The 19,569-nt window shown below is 37.8% G+C and overlaps 6 protein-coding genes across 6 annotated transcripts in view; 1 reads left to right on the plus strand and 5 right to left on the minus strand.

Annotated features, from left to right (window-relative positions):
* Positions 1 to 3: 3 nt before the first annotated feature.
* PRCAT00004923001 (Zn(2+) transporter) lies at positions 4 to 2,052 on the minus strand (the record flags this gene model as incomplete). The annotated part of the gene is made up of 1 exon (XM_062954953.1): positions 4 to 2,052. One exon carries the CDS (start codon positions 2,050 to 2,052, stop codon positions 4 to 6), a length of 2,049 nt encoding a protein of 682 aa, XP_062811605.1.
* Positions 2,053 to 2,234: 182 nt separating this feature from the next.
* Positions 2,235 to 7,085, minus strand: SRB8 (Srb8p; the record flags this gene model as incomplete). Its single annotated transcript, XM_062954955.1, has 1 exon — positions 2,235 to 7,085. The coding sequence occupies one exon, from the start codon at positions 7,083 to 7,085 to the stop codon at positions 2,235 to 2,237; it is 4,851 nt and encodes a 1,616-aa protein (XP_062811606.1).
* A 240-nt stretch (positions 7,086 to 7,325) lies between these two features.
* MYO5 (myosin 5) lies at positions 7,326 to 11,066 on the minus strand (the record flags this gene model as incomplete). The annotated part of the gene is made up of 1 exon (XM_062954956.1): positions 7,326 to 11,066. One exon carries the CDS (start codon positions 11,064 to 11,066, stop codon positions 7,326 to 7,328), a length of 3,741 nt encoding a protein of 1,246 aa, XP_062811607.1.
* A 245-nt stretch (positions 11,067 to 11,311) lies between these two features.
* On the minus strand, positions 11,312 to 12,868 carry PRCAT00004926001 (uncharacterized protein; the record flags this gene model as incomplete). Its single annotated transcript, XM_062954957.1, has 1 exon — positions 11,312 to 12,868. The coding sequence occupies one exon, from the start codon at positions 12,866 to 12,868 to the stop codon at positions 11,312 to 11,314; it is 1,557 nt and encodes a 518-aa protein (XP_062811608.1).
* Positions 12,869 to 13,779: 911 nt separating this feature from the next.
* Positions 13,780 to 15,129, minus strand: PRCAT00004927001 (uncharacterized protein; the record flags this gene model as incomplete). The annotated part of the gene is made up of 1 exon (XM_062954958.1): positions 13,780 to 15,129. The coding sequence occupies one exon, from the start codon at positions 15,127 to 15,129 to the stop codon at positions 13,780 to 13,782; it is 1,350 nt and encodes a 449-aa protein (XP_062811609.1).
* Positions 15,130 to 15,372: 243 nt separating this feature from the next.
* The window catches only part of SSK2 (mitogen-activated protein kinase kinase kinase), a gene marked incomplete at both ends in the record, with an annotated part of 4,224 nt that continues 27 nt past the window's right edge, over positions 15,373 to 19,569 (plus strand). The window contains one exon of the mRNA XM_062954959.1: positions 15,373 to 19,569. This exon is cut by the window's right edge and continues 27 nt beyond it. Within this exon, the coding sequence (XP_062811610.1) occupies positions 15,373 to 19,569 (4,197 nt within the window).

Raw genomic sequence — 19,569 nt, forward strand, 5'->3', positions numbered from 1 at the left:
TATTTACCTGTCTATGTCAATAGTAATGTCAATCTTACTATTAATTCCACCACTTTCTACTTCTTTGATAGAATTATTGATTATTCTATTGATTTCAAACTTGATTCTTGACTCATCGTCATCACTTCCACCTTTCATCGCAATCTTAACACCAACAACATATAATTCGTAATTGAACTGTGTAGCAAAAAATTTTTCTATCAGATATGTCAGCTTGAATGATTCCAAATGTAAGATCTTATCTGTGATGGAAGATTTTAAAACGTGATAATCGTAATCTGAGTAAGGATATGAAAGTAGTAATACACCCCCCAATGTCTTCGTTAATATCCATCCCGTGTGACAGAGCAAGAGCGCAACTACTAAAGAGGTCAACTCATTGACCTCGATTGGAAAATTTTTGAATAGGTCGTCTGGGAATATTGGTAAAACAATCAAAAATAGAGTGTAGCAGAATGTGATTAAATAGGTAGGATTCTTTGTGAGTACTGCTGCTATTTCTTTAAATGTTCCCACTTTTTCAACCTGCTTGTTTAAAGTTTCGTCCAAAAGCCCAAATTTTGCTTTTGTTTCCTTAGACCTCAGAGTCTTTGGAATACTGGATCCTTCTGCTGATGAGATCATATCGTTAATTCTCTGGCTCGCCAAGATAAACTTTGATGTAACGTAAGAAATTACTATTGACGTCAACAAAACCGTCTGGTATACTGTCCAATTTGTGCTATTACCGTGCTCTGGGTGCACATGATGAGATACATGTTGTTCACCATCATGTGGATTTTCGGTATCTTTTACCACCATAAGAATAATAAACTCCTCAAAAAAGTGACTAATCAAGTCACTTCCAACCATCACTAGTGACACACTTAAAGCAAAGCCTACTAAGACCTGCAATCTGCCTAATCCAAAGGGAAAACTTATGGATGAATGATTCCAGACTTCAAAGTTTGACATTATATCAACAAGAACAATAACGAGAGCACCCATAGCATCATAAAATATAAGATGAGCAAACGTAGACAATGACGTTAATTTAAATCGAAAGCCAGTCAAAAAAACTATAAGAGACCACGATAAGTGAAAGAATGACCAAGATAACTTCATTTTCTGCTTTGAGTTCAATGATGACAACAAGTCAGAAAGTTTTGGAATCGGATACAGATCAGGAATGCTTAGTTGTTCAGTGCTGTTCAAAGCAGTTGGAGGTTCTTGGAAAAGATTCATAGACACCGATGAGTGTTTGTATTTGTGACCTCTTCTGTAGGAACTCTTTACTTGTAAAGACAGGTTGGAGCCGTTATTATGAATCATCAATTCCTGGGGTTGGAAATTGAATGGTTGTGATTTTACTGGAGAAGCTGACCGACGAACAGGAGATTTAGATCTGTAGCTCCTCGTTCCTCTAGATCCTGGTGCACTTCTCGTAGGTGAAGATGACCTCGATGACATACCATTGGGTGGTGCGATAGGTGGTGCAACGGAAACTGGAGGAATGTATGACTTTGAATTCGGGAGAGAATTTCTTGGAAATGCAAGCGTAGGAGAGCTAGAGTCATCTTCATCCTCAGCTATCGCATAGTTGTTAGAATCAGCAAGGAATATTGCTGAATGTGGTCGCGACCTTGCACTAGCTCCACCTCTCGTAGTAGGTGAGGTTGAATACTGAATTGAAGGGGAGTTAGATAAAGATGAAGACGAAAATCTCCTATTACCATAACTCGGCGTATTATTGCTATTATTCACATTAAATGTGGTATTCATAGTTGGAGTCAAAGGACTATATACCTGGCTACTAAAGTTGGCATCAGGTAAAGATTCCGACGAGAAGTTTGCACTCGCTAAAAGTCTCAAATCCCCAACTCGTGGTTCCTGTCCAAAGCTTCCCAAGCCTAAACCTTGAAATTGTGCTCCTCCATCACTATCTGCATCGTTTTGCATATTCTGTGTTACAATTATTGGTGTGCTGGGCCCTTCCATATCGTCCTTTCTGTAGTCTTTTTTTTGCTCAGATGGCGTTCCAAGTGGTCCTCCAAATTCTCCATTATTTACCATATTATATATGGAAGCTCTTGGTGTCTTTTAAAGCTTCCAGTATTACAAGAGTGCATCTATTTAACCAAATGTCCATTAGGCTCTATTTACGTGTAGAGTTCTTGATTATCCAATATTCGAGATTATGAACCCGAGGCGATTCTAGAAGCCCTTCCTATAAAGGAAGTGTCAAGACTATATTATTATGGTGGATTCTCTCTAGTAGTATAAGCATCGAAGAACAGTAGGTTTACACAGCTATCGTTAAGAGACAGACCAAAGTCTTCTAAAATTTCAAAACTTCGAAGCTTGAAAAGCTTTGAACGCGATTGGACCCTTGGTGCAGCATTTGACGAGCCCAAGAGGTCAAAATCTGTAGGAATATCGTTGTCGGTGTTGGATACGAGCCTGAGACTGCTGTTGTTGAACTCAGATACATCCCCGCCTAAAGAAAGTTCTTGCTGGTCAAGCATGATCGAGCATTGGATATCATTTTCATAGATGTACTCTTTAAGGGGATTCGCCTGGGTGGGCTCAGGTAGGTTAAACACCGAAGTGATCTGTGTAGGATACGTAGTTCTACTTGGAAATGCAGTAGCATCCAATTCTTTTTGTTGATCCTCTGGAGTGACAAGGCGATTCAGCTGCACGGATTGTGTAAGTTCTTCTTCAGTTTCAGTTTTAATGGATACTTCTTGAGTTAAAGAACTTTTCATTAGCAATAGAATGTCATATAACAAGATCTTAAGCCTTTCATTCTGAGTTACGAATTCAGAATTAAGAAGCGATACCAACTTAGTAACAAATTCCACTTCTCCCTCTTCTTGTTTAAGAAGCACTGTTATCAAAGATGATTTGTGAATAATAATAATTCGTAAAAATATTGATATAGTATCATATAAATTGGTGAATTGTTCGAAAGGAATGATCATATTGACGACAAGTAAAAGATGCCTTAAGAATGAAGAAACATTTTGGAAGAATTGAGGAGAGCTCGCCACAATATTATTTGCCGATGATGAAAATTTCTTGAAATAATCTTTGAAGGGTGGTAATAAGTTAGTCAGATTGTGGTTGGTGAATCTAATGAGATTCGAGGGATTACCTTCAGATATTTTTGTTTCAACAAGAAATTTTGTCTCCAACACTTCTAGTATATTCACTCTTTGATTCCACGTCAAGTAATTAAAAAGCTCTCCAAAGAATGAACTCGAAGGATTAAAATGAAACCTAACGTTATCTAACATCGATGTAACGATTTCCTTGAACCTTGAGAACTCGGCTGGCATTTCTGGAGAGCCAAATTCTTGAGAAAGACATACGCTAAGTAATATTTGATATCCTGCCAAATTGAATTCATTTATCAAAGCAGCATTATTAGCTAAATCTTGACATGATTTTGCCTCAGTCGAACCATTCTTAACTAGCTCATTTAAAAGCCTTTTTATATCCTCATTCCTCAATCTATGTTTAAGCTGGTCCATAAAGAGCTTGGTGTGTTGAAGTAGGAAATGTTGTAACAATTGCAATATTCGATCGTTGTAATAACTTACAGGAGGAGAATCATCTCTCGTCAGCGAAGAACAAAATTCACTTAAAACCAAATATAAGATATTAGTAGTTGGTCTTAGGATATATGATTGCCTCCCTAATTTTAAGGTTAATTGTTGCTGGTCTGTAAATAATGCCATCTCATCCTCTTCATTACCAAAAACAAGCTCAAGTGCAATTGATGACAGCTTCTTTGGCCTCTCCATTTGGCTAGGTATCAATTCAATCAACTCTGCCATGGAACACACTTCAAAGCAAAGGAGCTTTTTTAAAACTAATGACAACTCTTTTACGGTTTTATCCGAATCTATCTCAGCTATAACATATTCTTGGATCTTAAGAAGATAAGAATGCCACTGCTTGACACCTATAAGATGTTTCGTATTGAGCAATATCCTTGCTGCATACACTTCCCCAGTTTCGGAGCCCTTGCTTACACTCTCGGAAAAGCAATTAAGTATTTCGTTTACAGTATCAATAGCAGTAGCAGGGTCCAATAGTAAAGTCGCTTCAAAGCTTGCTGACAAATTTCCAGTCATAGTGTTAGCTTCCTTAAAGTCTAAAAAAACAGAAGGAGCAGACAATAAGCGGTCGAGATCATTTCTGAAATCAAAAGAACTGTAGTATTCTTCTGCTCTATTGTCTTGAGTATTTATTTTCATAGGTGTTCCAAATTGTTCTTTGATAAATGGCAGCTCTCTTGGCTTTGTATCGCTTTCAGATGTATCATTAGCCTTTAGTGAGTCCCCTTTTTCCAAAGTTTTGTCCATGAACTTCCAGATATGAGCAAAATCTGAACCTCTTGTCTCAATAGATTCGAGTTCCTTATATCTCATGAGTATTAATTTAAATAGTTCAGTAAGTGTAGAAGATGACTCATGAGAGCCACCTGCAATGAATTTAACCAACTTGAAATGTCTAATGATAAGCTGCGAAACCAAATGAAGTGAATCTGAACCATAGCTCAACGTCTTTTTTTCATTCCGAAGAATGAAAGTCATTAAAACCTTGAAAAAAACAGTCAAATTATCTGATGAAGAATAAAAATTGTAAAGGCATAAAATAGTTCTTGGACTAACTACTACGGTCTCAGAAGATTCACTAATTAAAGTCTTAAGCTCAGTAGTGACCCAATTGACAAGTAGAAATCTCAATCCGACCGTTAGCGTTCTGAAATACGATATTCTAGATCTAAAATCCTTATCAAATGAACTATCCAAAACTTTTTGAACCAATTCAGTCTTTAAGATCGTCTTACCTCTTTCAAACTTTTCTTTGAAGTTAAATCCATCGGTTGTCCACTTTTTCAAAATACTATCACACTGCTTATTGTTCAATACGGGTAGATTTCGAAGTATATTCAAATGAACATTGATCAGCTGGTTGTAAGATAATTCTTCCCCTGGAACAGAATAAAAAACCCCAGAAGCAATTAATTTTCTTAAATATGATGAGATGGTAATTATTTTAAGTTGATACAATTCATTTATCAACACATATAGACTGTAATCTGTGACGTCTAACTCTTGACTCTCCACCAAATTATAAATAATCTCGAGAATTTCACTCTCAAACTCCGTGTGATATTCAAATGCATTACGTGCCTTCAAGCTCTGTAAAACGTTCCTTTTCAAAAAATTGCATATTATAAGCACAATTTCACTAGAATATTCAGACTCTCTATATGATGAAACAGCCCAATAAATCATTAGTTTTAGAGTAGTCTTCCAGGAAAAGACTTTTTCTGTAGATTCGGTACAGTTTGGGGTCACTAAGTGAGCCAAGTCGCTGCTCAACCTAAGCCTATCCAATTGATCAACAATACGCAAGGTATCCTCAGGAGATCGAGTAATGAAAAGGTATTCTTCTAATGTGTCGTTTGCAAAAGTTGCATAAGTTGGTGATGCTAAAACCTGCGACATTGGGGATATCGAATTTGGAGCTAAGGCTTCTTTTGAAGGCTTTTGAGTATTAGAAACATTAGAAGGATTCGAGATCCCTCCAAAATTTCTCATATTTAAAATTAGACTTTCATTTCTGAAATTTATAAGTTTTAATTGCTTGTGAATATCCTCCCTCTCTTTTATGTCAATATCTTTATCTCTTTCCCCCAATAAAATGTTGTACAAGGAATCACCGGTCAAAACCCAGTATGTAGGAATAATAAAAACATTCGAGTTATATTTGAAAAGATAAGTTACCATGTTTGATATTTGATCCATCGCTTTTCTCACTAAGTCTTTCAGCAATTGATGAGCTCCATTAAGTCCCGAGTTTGGGCTAATTAAAGAAATCTTTTTCACAAAAAAATGAACAAGTAGTAACCATTCATTGACTTCTTTGCACAAGTAATCTACTTTCAATATATCTTTCCAAAAAGATTTAAACAAAGTGATAGTGACTAAAATCTGCCCCATGTTTAATTCAAGGTCCTTAGACCATGAATTGTTTTTGTCGTCATCAGCATCAAGCTGTGTATATACCATTAATTCATACATATGATGTGGTTCCAAAGGTAATCCATCCTTCAAAAAATGGATGATTGAAGAAAGGAAAACGGTTTTTTCAATAAGCGATTCAACATAAAGCGTCTGGATATAGCAAATCAAGTGATGTAATTTACTCATATATTGCTGCTTCTTTTCTGACGTTGTTATTTGAATCATATCTCTTGAGAATTTATAAATGTAGTCAACAAGATGCTGTGTCCATTCTTTACAGCACTGCTCCTCAATCTTATCGGGTACTGCAATTTCGACAGGTGTTTGTGCTGGACTATTTGAAGCCAATTTCGAATGGACTTTTCGCCTCACTGAGAGAAGTTCGCTAAATAAAACACACTTAGTAAACCATATGGCTTTCGTGATAGGAATCTTCTTGGTGCAAATGACATCTATTAAGACTTTATTTCTTATTCCGTGCGGAATTTTTCCTGATATCTTCAGGAGTGGAATAGAAGGATCAGATAAATCTCTTAGCCATGCTTCCTTTTTCAGAGCAGTTAAAGTAACCCTCGGTGGAATTTTGAAATTGCTGGGTTCTGAGTGTATCTTGTTAATAAGTTCATTCCTTGCCTCATAAGCACCCACAAGGTGTTGTGAAAATTCTCTTAGTATATTACTACAACTTTCACTCGATGAAAATATTGTTGCCTGAACTAGATTCTTTGCCGAGTAGTATTCATTTGAAACTTTAGGTGCCTCGAAGTATCCCTTATTTAAATATACTGCATTATCCAATTTTTGGGTCTCTTGTACAGCATTTGAATCGGACGCATTACAACGGTCTTTCCAAGGCATATAGTCTGGATAGGCCAAAGATGATGACGAAGTTGCATCCTTATTATCATCACGTTCCATATCTGTATCGTTCAATGGATACAATGGTATATCTGGTCGTTTCATCAGGTATTTCATTGTCATTATCTCATCTTTAGAACTGTTTGAGTACAGTGTTCGATTGTGAGAAGACAACAAGCTGTTCCTGTTCTTTGGTTTGGACATGTCTTATATTTTCACAAAGAGGGAAGCTTCAAATTGCTTAATATCATTCAATTTCAATATGTATATGCTTACTGAGATCAAGTGTGGGATCTTAATGACATTAGGAACATGATAGTCGTGTGCTGTTGTATGCAGGTCGCTATCAATATTTTAGCACTAGTATTAGATAAAATACGAAGGCTACAGAAGTGGAATTAACAAGTGTCTATATATCTTCGCTGCTATATCGGAATATATGATTTACCAGTCATCGTCATCGTCATCTTCCTCTTCATCACTATCATCTCTCGTTGCACCCTGCCTCCTTTTAAGAGCATCAGCCAATGACCCAGCCAAATTCGTTTCTTCATTCTTCTTTTCCATTAATGCATTAGCCAACCCATTGCTTAAATTTCCATTCTGTCCCGCATTTTTGGAGGACAGCACACTAGCATGATAAGGTTGCTGTTTGGCCTGAGTAGATGGTTGTGCTGCCGAAGGAGGTGGAGGTGGAGGCGGTGCTGACTTATGACCGTTTGTTGAAGAGGGCTCACATTCCTTTAAATAATCAATTGGAGACCACCCTTCTTTGGACTCATCTAAAGTCTTCACCAAACCCCATTTGCCATTGACACTAATGACGTAGTATATTGTGTCTTTCTCAAGAGGTATTGATCCGCTAATTGATCCATCATAATCGTACAAAGCTTTATATGTTGGATGCTTTGGTTTTGGGGTAGCTAACGATGAAGGTGGTGCTGGGGGTGCTGGAGGTGCTGTCTTCTTTGTCGGAGGGACAGGAGCAGTCTTTTTGACTGGCCTCAGTGGTGCTGTAGGCTTATTGAGTACCGGTGCAGGTGGAGGCACTCTACGTTGAGCTTGAGCTTGAGTTTGAGTGTGAGTTTGGGCAGGTTCTGTCCCAGAAAACGAAGCAGGATACGTCGGTCGTTGCACATTTCTGGATTGATCATGGTTAACTTGGGGAGGGGCATATGAAGATGTGGTTCTTCTAGTAGATCCTCTATTATAGTACTTGCTGTAATCGACCGCTGTGGATTTACCTCTTGGTCTCTTAGGGTTTTTGCTTGTAGGTGATAACCCTTCTCTTACAGTAACTGTACCTGATTTATATAGATCACCATGTACTGGGGCATTATTTCCAGTAACAAACTTAATAGTATGAAATTTGCCAGGCTTTTTTTGATATGCCACGGTTGGTCCTATTTTAATAGTGAGACCCGGGTTAAGCTTTTTCAAATGTGTGACAAGCTCTGTCTTGAAATCTAAGTTTATGAACACATCTGGAGTGTATTGGGTAGGCGAGTGTAAAGAGATAGCAACCCAGTTATCTTGAAAATTTGATAAAGCAACGTAGTTTATACCGCTGACAGGAATAGTAAATTCAGTATGTAATGCGAGTCTCTTATCGACAACAGCTTCAGCAATAATATAAAGATTGCTTTTAGTTAAAAGAAAAATTCTGGGTAATCTCTTTGAAGACCTACCGAACTTGGACAAAAGTATCTCACCTTTTGTTGAAAATATAATTTTGTCTTTAATTCCAGTATTATTCAAAATAAATTTACCGTAGCCTGATCCAAAATTACACCCAAGGTAGTCACCCATAAAAGAACGAGAGCCTAGCATTGACATTCTGCGACGCTGCTTTCTTCCTTGCAAAAGACTATTTCCATAGTCACGCAACTGTTCAAATTGATTACCATGCTTCTTCACTCTCCAAGCACTCTGAATTAATCTGGCAGCATCATCTTTCCGTTTCACATAACGTCTCCAGGCCCTTTGTATTCTTGCTGCCATATTGTGCCAATATTTATCTCTCATATCCTCCAAGGCGAATAAAGTCTCGGGATTTTTGATGAAGACTTTGGTTGTACCCAATTGGAATTCAGATTGAGGAATATGACAAGACATCAATATTTCTCTAACAGCAGTGATATCATCGCCGCTCCAAATATAGTCACCAGCATATCCTGTTGCAGGCGACAACAAGTAGAAGCGCTGAACAAACTTGTCAAATGTTGTACGATAAGCAAATCCTGCTCTTCTAATTCTAACATTTTCCTTTAAACCTAAATATTTAATTTGATGCAACACTTGATGATTGTCGTAATCTCTGGGTTTCTTGGTTTGATTTGGTTTAATAGTTCTAATGTATGATGGAGTACATTGAGACAACGTATCGACTAAAAGATTGGCACTTCTTTTGATTTTGTCAGATGCGGTCTCTGGCCTCTTTTTGGAATCAATTATGGAGTTCAACAATTCAGGAGGAAATAAAACTTGACTTACAAAAGGATTCGAGGATGTCGCAAGCAATTCTACCAAGTCACGTAAAAGAGCATCTTTATTTTTATCAGTCATACCTGCAACATCGTAAGTAACATCACCAGCATAGTGCTTAATAATGAATTTTCCTCTGCGATCTTCAAAATGACGATTATTTGCACCCACCATACTTAATCTTTGAGCAAAAACTTGATCAGCAGCGTCAGAATCCGCATGAGCAGTCTTCACAGAATCGTTTAAGGCCGCAAATAAACCAGGTTGCGGTCTAGTTTCTTCTATTAAGTCGCATACAACCTTATTATTGAAATAGTCAATTGGAGTCCATTTGATTTGTTCCTGGACGTATTCATCTTGTTCTGCTTTCAATGTCAACTGAATGAAAATCTGTTGCAACTTTTCGTTAACATAGTTAATACAAATTTGCTCAAAGGAATTATGGTCAAAAATTTCGAAACCATAAATATCTAATATACCAATTGATTTATGCGATTGTCCTTTTCCTTTAAGCGATATATTAACTCTGTCTACGATCCATTCGAAAAGATTATTATAAATACCCTTCGCTAAAGCATCACGGACAGCTGTCGCTTGTACTATATTTAAAGGAACATGATATGTCGAGCCACGTCTCATACCATGAGATGTTTGCATCACTCTTTCAATAAGTGCTTTCTTCAAAATTTCAGCATCAACGTTTAATAAGTAAGCAACAAACTTGGTGACACTTTCATCCCTAATTGCTGCATTTCCACTTTCATCTTCTACGAATGAGACATTTCCGATCCATAAAATCAGGGCCAACATTTTAAATATATCATCCTGTTCATTTTGAGTCAATCCAATAACTTGCATGGCCTTCACAGTATCTTGAAAGTCCTTACTATCATCAATTCCATCCACATTAACACATTTAGCTGCCGATGTATAGACATAGGATTCAGGTCCTTGAACACCAAAGGACTGCTGATACTGAGGTGGACAGTTTTTTGTAAATTGATAAAAAATATGAAAGTTACGCTCATTTGAAATTTGAGAGACGACTCTTTGCTTTTCTAACAAATAGTTCGTGATATGAGCTGCAACTGGCTGATAGTTGGTGTTAAATTCGATTTCTAAATATTTACCATGCCTGGAAGAATTGTTGTTTCTCAAGGTTTTAGCACATCCGAAAGATTCTAACAAAGGATTTGTGGCCAAAACCATATCTTTAATCCTTGATATCTCAGCATTGCCCTCGTCGACTGATGCATTAGCAATATATTGCATGATCTGCTTTGCAGCCTCTGTCTTACCAGCACCAGATTCTCCAGATATAATGACACACTGGCTCTCGTCATAGGATTTTAAATTGTAGTACATTGCTTCGGCAGTGGCATATACATGTGGTGGGACTTCTAATCTATTCTTTCCATGATATGTCTTCATAGTTTCCGGAGTATAAATGCCTAAGTCTCGGAACGGATTCACCGAGATCAACACATGTCCAATGTAAGTATAGATTGTATCATTCATAAATCTCTTGTGTAAATTCTCATTTATAGCTTCATCAGTAATTTTGGTTAACAAGGTCAAATCTGAAACTCCTACTTCTTTCTTTTTATGAAGATCAAATTCTGCCTTCTTAATCCCTGCTCGAGCTGGCGGAGCTTGTTGCGTTTTATTTTTCGTACGCCCTCCTCTCTTAACGATAGCCATTTTATTAGTATATATTCCCTTTAAGTGCTATATATATATATCCTGACTAACGCAGTTAATTTGTATTCTAATTCGTTACGGTCTGTATCCCTAATGGCAATAGTTACCATTTGTCGATATTAGATTTAGAGTTCGTTACGTTGTAGGTCACCTGACTTCTAAGAAATATATAATAGTGGCAGAAAAAAGACGTTGATCATACACGATATCCTATTTAAAGTAAAGGGAGATGAAAAGTAAAATGGTTAGTGTGACCAAAGTCTTATCATTTTATCTTTACCTCCACTTGCAACTCTTCTTCCGTCGACACTCCAGTCTACCGCAAACACCTCATCGGAGTGGCCCGGTAGGTCAACTGTTAGCTTTCGAGTTCTAATATCCCAAACCTTCAAAGTAGTATCCTTGGAACAGCTTACAAGAAGTCTGTTATCGGAGGACCATGCAGTTTGATAAACAGGGGCTACATGACCTCGAAGGGTACCTATAAAAGTGCCCTTGATTCCATCCCAGATTTTAATAGAATTGTCGAAGGAGCTAGATACAATGCGACGACCATCAGGAGAGAACAGGACATGATTCACGAGTTTTTGATGTCCTGTCATACGGCAAACGGGTTTTGAGGATTTGAGGGGCTCCCAAAGATACATTGTGAAATCATCACTTGCTGTGACTAATCGCTCAGAGACTTGTCCTCCAAGATTTGCAACTTTATTATACTGTTCTAGAGCACGGGCTCTAAGCTCTTCCGGAGTAGCTTTTTTTGAAGAAGTTTTTGTGGATGTGTGATCAAATCCACCTTTGCGTAGCATGTAGTCTGTAGATGTAGACAAGTGATTGACCCAATGGGCATGGCTCTTTAAAGTTTGAATGCATCTTCCCCCAGCCGAAATATCCCAAGACTTTACAGTTCTATCGTGAGATGCACTATACACTATGTTCGAACCAGACCATTTTACACATGATACAGCATTAGTATGCCCACTCATAGTTAATTCACATTGTCGAGCAGCTGTGTCCCATATCTTGACAGTTCCATCCTTAGAAGCTGATGCAAGTCTAGGTTGATCCTGAGGTTTAACTAAATGTAATGGTTCCCATGATAACGACGAAACCCATTTCGAATGGCCTGTCAAAGCATTGCCTATTGGCTTTCCCAGTTCTGCATCCCATAATCTGACAGTATTATCCATTGATCCTGTTGCTATCATAGTGCCGCATGGAGAATATGAAACACATAACACCCAATTTTTGTGTCCTGATAAAGTATGAAGTGGAGTTTGTGTACTGCAATCCCATATTCTAGCGGTTGAATCTCCAGCTCCTGAGCACATTCTACTAGAATCGTTCGGGGCAAATTGACAGCACAAAATTGTGGAGCCATGTCCTGCGATGGCAGCATTTGACCTTGTAATAGACTTTACTTTAAATACAGCTCTCGGAGTATATACTAAAGTTAAAAAATCTTCAGTTGTTTTTATTTTTGGCTTTAAGATTGAGGTGTATAAATCATCCTTAATATCCACCAACTCTTCGTTTCCATTTTTTTCATCCTTATTGAGCAAGGAAAAACTATAAGGAACGGGATCATTGCCTTCGCCATTTATTTCGTTGAGAAGATCCTCCAATTGTTTTTCACTTATATTGCCTGGTACCCTAATGGAGCTTCCAAGTGCTTCACCAGTGTCTGATGCTTGGAACTTTATGAGAACATTAGGCAAATCCGGTGGGGCCAAGTCAATGTCACGAACCTTTTGCGCCTCTCTCCTCTGTTTTTTGGAGGGTGGTGGTATTACAGTCGCCATAGGTCTAGATAAACACTAATACTAAAGTATGCAAATATGTTATTTTACAATATGATAAATATTGAATGAGCTAGATGAAAAATTCATAGCGAAGACCTCATCGCGTAAATGCAGGTCTTTATCTATGTGTTTCCTGCACAGTAAATTCTCTCTTCGTGTGCAGACCAAAGCTAAGGGGAAAAATTCCTTGAAAGCAAGATGATGGTGTGACTGTATATAAAATCCGTCGAAGGTCACATGAAGAGCCTACCAATACTAAAGGTACGAAGTTGTAAAACTACCGTCCAGTGAAAGTTCAAAAGTAATAGAATTTAACCCTGATTATATAAGAAATTCGATATCAAATCAAATCTTGACGAGTTGACTCTAATAATAGAGTGCTGAATATGAAGTAAGAGAACGGTGTGTCCTGGGGCTTCATCACAGACCCCTTGCATTTGAAGTCGTCTTTGAAATGACAAATGAAGTACACCTGGGCGTCCTCATTCGAACCAAATTAATGCACATGAAATATCATTATACTTGAATAAGTTCGGAACCCAAAAGTGCAGGGGTATATTCTCTTTTATGCAAAATTTTATGGCTTATAGTTTGCTGATGTTCTATAATTTCGGGTGTTCTATGATCACCGCCGCTTCAGCTAAGACATAGGGCAATCTAATGTGCCTGATGATTATAAGTAAAACAAAAGAAAAAAACAGTTTATCTCATAGTAGCTTCGTTATCTCTCATTTTAATATTCATGAGATTGAAAAGTCCAGACTTTTGGGGAATTAAAGCATGACATGAGTAATACTAAACCTTTTCTGCCAGACTGAATATGAAATAAATGTTAACCTATTAATTTCTTACCACATTATTATATGCTATCACATGCCCAAACTTGTATTTTACCCAAGAAATTACCACAATCAAATTTGTAATGTTGCATTCTCCTCATCAGAAGCTTCAATAACCAGCTCACATCTTGAAGCACTGTCAGATAAATCTTCAGGTCTATTAAAACTATCGGTCGTGTTTAACAATTCTCCCACTTGACTCTCTGTCAAATTTGGAGATGACGGAATAGGTAGTGCGCTTGTTTTTGAACCGAGTGGTAGGTCATTTGAGGGCGAATCCACCTCTGTTCTTGAGATATTTGGCTCGTTATCAGCTTCCTGTAAATTTGAGGTCGAAAGATCAATAAATTTATTTTTGGTATCGTTTGAATCATAGTCAAAATATACTTTGGATACAGCTTTGAGAGACGCTTGTGGGTTGAAAAGATCTACAACAAAGACCGCTTTCAATAGTGATTGATCTAAAGGCAAAGTCATACCTTGTTGATCACGCTTTGCTTCAAAATCTGGTGAATTATGATACCAATCCCTGTAGAATACCAATCGGAAACTCAAAAATGAATCAATTATGCAATCAGATGAAAACGCGGGTATTGAACCAGAGCTCAAATAAGGTGTAAGTACGACTCTTCCTTTTGATGGCACTTGATTTAAAGAAGATAGCGAACTTGAAGAAGGAGGTGAGATAGATGAGCTCTGGCTGCTAGATTGTGATTGGTATCTAGGTTTCATAGAATATTTTTCATATTTCGTAGTGAGTGTCCCCATTAAAATACACATCAGACCATTTTTATACGCCAAGTTGGATATCATGTTGATTAGCGCACTCAAATGACTTTGAAATTTTTTACCTGGGCTAACTCTTCGAAGATCAGATTGTGGGGGCAATTCGAGCAACGGAGGGGCAGATCCAGGACCCTCTGTTCGAATCCTCTCCTTTTGATTAAGCACTGTTGCATTTTGAGAGATCTGAATTTTAAGAAGCATTTCTTTGTAAGCAGAATTTAATTCAAGACGATACAATTCGACAAGTTCATGAAATTGGTTGATTACGACCATCGTGCGACCATTCTCCAGAGACAACTTATCGCTAATGAGTAGCGCGAGAAGCTTCGCAAAGGTGTCAGTAGAGTATGTAATTATTTTGCTATCCCAACTTTCATCATAATCTGCGTCTTCTTCTAAGAGTTGCAATGGAAACAGACTCCAACAGTCCACAACCACCACTCTTCCTCCATTCTTTAGATGTGAGATCATTATCGTTGAAACGACAGAATAAGCAGCGTTACATCCAGGTACACTTTGGAAATCACATATTCCATTAGATTTATTGGCTGTCAAAAGCGCATCTAGCGATGGAATTGAAGTTGACATGTGAAGAAAAGCTGATTTCTGCAGCATTATCTCATGTAACGAAACCATTTCCAGGCATGTGTGTACTTTACTTCCTCTATGTGATAGAGCCGCTTCCGACTATCTTTTAGTATCTCTTTATAACATTAATGACTAATTAGTAAAAATAGCTAAAAACAAAATTTGAAACACAAAGGCGTTCATCCGATTTAATCAGGAAAACCCTTGAAAACTATCAACGGTATTCTTCGTTTATAAAACGGTCATTAAGCGAGTTTATAGTGATTCTTTTTAGCTATTGGCCATTCTAAGATGCCAGGAGCTAATTCAGGATCTGGGGGATCGCCTGGTAACTTCAAGGAGCTGGGAGGAACACCACAACATGTTTTCCCTAATGCTGTCGCCTCCAGGCGGCCATCGTTATTAAAGACCCAGTCGTATTCGGGAAGTACTAACAAGGGATTAAATACATTCAAAAGGAATAATGTACAAGGTAGTGCAGGCTCGTCAGCGGCATCTTCTGTGAACAATTCGCTAGAAAACACTCCTACTGTTAATTCTGCGGTGTTGACCCCAACAGGGTCTTCAAATTCCAATAATGCTTCTACAAACGGTAATCAGCCATGGATACTGCAATTGGGTAGAACCAGGTCAAGGTCACTCTCTCAGTATTTAGCTCAACACAATAACAATCAGACCCAGTATTTTGCTCAAGAAAAAGGCTACTTGAAAAAGATAAGAAACCAGGCTGTTGATGACTATTACACCAAGGGAATCAAAGGTACCGAGGATGATATCAGAGACTCTGACCTCAATGACGATGAAGAGGACGAATTAGATAATGCTGATGGCACAGGAGGGCTATTAGCAGACATGGACGATGATAAATATGAAATTGATTTCAGTTTAGTATTTTCCATGATGAGGGATTTCAACAAGGACATTAAGCTTAGCCCAGCTAAGGCAGCCAACGGAGACGCATTTGAAGATCCTTCGATTATCGAGAGACTCGAATGGCAATCAATGTTGGTTTCAGTCTTAACAGGCGATGTGGTCAAGTCTGAAAGAACAAAAATTATCAATAACAATAATCCTGAAAATGAGCAAGAATTTTATTTGCATGCAGCTTACAAAGACGATTTGTGGTTTGGAATAAAGTCCAAACTTTTAAATCGGACTGAAGATGACCATCGAAAGATTATATTATACCGGAGAACGTTGGTTGATCATGTCTTTGATGAGATCTTGAAATATGAAATAAGTTATGAAAACCCGAAGGAAAATTCCCCTCGTTCTCAAGTCATAGATATTCTTGACCGCTATGACAAAGTTTGCGGACTTTGGAAGACATCTGAGGATATGAGACACGATAAACCTATTTGCAGATCTGAAGAATTTCAAAATAGAATTGATGCCTTAGTTGCTTGGCTAACAATCACTGATGCTATCAAAACAGCCACAAAAACTTTAAGTTTATGGATTGGAAATGATGAACTTGATATCTCAAAAAGTCCTGTACAACAACACTCACCTTCTCCATCATCGCCAAGTACAGCATCTTCTAAGGTAGTTAAAGAAATTTTTGATGAAGACAATAAATCTCTTGCTGAAAGATTAATGAAAGAAAAAGATGTTGATACGATTTTCCAGAAAAGGATATTTATACCTCTTGCGCCATGGATGATAAAAGCGAAAAAGACTTATCTCGAATTAGGACATATGTTCGAATCCTTAAAACTACCTGATTATATTTATGATTTAATTCAAATTTGCATTATACCAATGAAATTAATCAAAGAAATTATCAAAGTCAGATTGGGCTATGCTGTAAAATTACAGAACCCTACATTAATGATGATTGACCAAATGATTGACGATTTTAAATCATATCTTTCAATTGCATTAGAAGTTAAGCTGGGTGTCGACGAATATTGTAAACCGGATCCAGAGAGGCGATGGATACTTAGTGACCTCTTTGAATCAGAAAACCTGGACTTTGATAAGGTTGTATTGCAGTGCGTAAGATACTCTTTGTTTCTTCTCAACAAAAAATTATTAGGTAGCTCGAATTCATCCAAGACGTTTCGAACATTCAAAGAACCAGAGGAGTTGGAAGAAACTTGGAATTATCTCAAGTTATTAGGTGCCCACATAGAGGGAGCAAGCACAGTAGTAGCACAAGAGACGCTCTTGATAACACTGAAATTAATTCATCGATTATTGATTTATTTTAATTACCAGATTACATCCTCACCAACACATGCAAATATTTCGGATTTAGTTCGTTGGTATACTTCTACAACGGAAAACTTTGGTCAAATGCGTCGTAAGCTTGCAAGGTTCACAGGAGAAATAGCGAGAGATTTTACGAATTCTCTAATATTTGATTTACCAACTGCTCCCGGAAATAAAATGAAAACATTTTTAGAAGTCTTGAAGGCTTCTAATCATTTTCTTGTATATACTGGATCTATTGAATCCAAGGGTACGTATTTCTTTGCCTCGCCGGATCTTTCAGGAAAGGGGCACGAGATATTAAAAATCATAAATGGTTCTTATGTTGGAGTTGATCCCAATGGAACTAATCTGAAATTTGTGGACTTACTACGGCTGTTTCATGAAAGTGACGATTTCGTTACAATTGAAGATGATGAGTTTAGCATTTCATCAATGCCATACGTAGTGGCCATCTGCCCCCCAAAGCCAATTGTTTGGGATGGCTCAGTGATACCGTTGAATATTGAGGATGTTCCAGTTACAGGAATCCAAGTTGGCCAAATGTTACTTATAACGAAGGCTCCCTACTACAATGTACATGTGGTTAGAGATAGATTTCTAGATATTGTGGAAGATGTTCTACTGGTTGGAGGGGTCGTAAAACCAGTGGAGCAAATATGCTCTTTGGACAAAGTTTATTCAGAGTTGAAGAAGATAAACAGAGTTTATTTTAAGATGACTTTATCTGTTTTGGACTCGGTAGCTATTGTTAGGGATAATTCAAAGGAGGCTGCTCCTGAAGGTGGCTTTCAAGAGTTAGTGAACAATTATTTCATATTCGCTAGAGGTTACGGTAAAAACTCCGTAAAAAACCTTGACTCTACAAAGAAATCGATTGTTATTATGAAATTGATCCATCTATCTATTGATTGGGTGAGTTTTATATGTGATGACTGTATTCCAACCGATAGAAAAACATTCAGGTGGTGTGTCTTGGCTTTAGAGTTTGCAATGGACATGACAAGGGGGTTCAATGTTCTCACTCTTAGCAACGAACTGTTCTATAATCTTAAATTTAAGGTATCGCGTTGCATGTCCTTGTTGATTTCTCATTTTGACATAATGGGTGCAAGATCCAGTGAAGCCGAAAAGAGAAAGCTCTTGAAATGGAGCTCACAAAGGAAAGAGATCGAAAATACAGCTGATGATGAATATATTATGAAAGCATATAGAGAAGATGTAATGAATGGACTAGAGGAGATTGAAGACTATAGGAGAGAATTAAATGAAGAAAACCTGGCTGTTGGTAGAGTTCTAGATGCTACAGACCTGGAATATCAATTCGTAACCTTGTTGGCATCTTCGTTTTCAAGTGTTTCCATCAGATGGCAAAAAGGCAAATTTATTGGTGGGGGAACATCAGGTAGCGTGTACGCTGCAGTAAATCTCGACACCGGGGGTGTTATGGCGGTGAAGGATATTCGGTTCCATGATAGTCAATCGATAAAGAACATCGTTCCTGCTATAAAGGATGAAATGACAGTCTTGGAAATCTTGAATCATCCCAACATTGTTCAATATTTTGGTGTGGAAGTCCATCGCGATAAAGTCTATATTTTTATGGAGTTCTGCGAGGGTGGATCTCTCGCAAGTCTTTTGAGTCATGGACGTATCGAAGATGAGATGGTTATTCAAGTCTATACACTTCAAATGTTAGAAGGAATTGCTTATTTACATCAGTCTGGAGTTGTTCACCGTGACATTAAACCCGAGAATGTTTTGCTTGATCACAATGGTGTTATAAAGTTTGTCGATTTTGGTGCAGCCAAAGTTATTGCTACTAGCGGAAGAACACGGGCCGGCACTCGGTCATCTATTTCATCGAGGCCAATGAATAATAACAACAACAAGTTGAATTCAATGATAGGTACTCCGATGTATATGTCACCTGAAGTGATAACAGGGGCTTCGACCGATAAAGATGGTGCTGTTGATATTTGGTCATTAGGCTGCTGTGTGTTGGAAATGGCAACCGGACGTAGGCCTTGGGCGAATCTTGATAACGAGTGGGCAATTATGTATCACATAGCTGCTGGTCATAAACCTCAATTACCTTCCTCAGACCAATTGAGTGAAGCAGGTATCAAATTTTTATCCCGTTGCTTGGAACACGACCCAAATAAGCGTCCAAGTGCTGTTGAATTACTTAACGACCCTTGGATCGTTTCTATTCGTCAAGCTGCTTTTGGTTCTAGTGAAAGTGGCAGTACTCCATCTTCAGAAATAAGTTCA

The sequence above is a fragment of the Priceomyces carsonii genome (assembly GCF_900007245.1).
Source record: "Priceomyces carsonii strain CBS4050 genome assembly, scaffold: Debaryomyces_carsonii_scaffold_5, whole genome shotgun sequence".
In the NCBI taxonomy this organism is placed as follows: domain Eukaryota; kingdom Fungi; phylum Ascomycota; class Pichiomycetes; order Serinales; family Debaryomycetaceae; genus Priceomyces; species Priceomyces carsonii.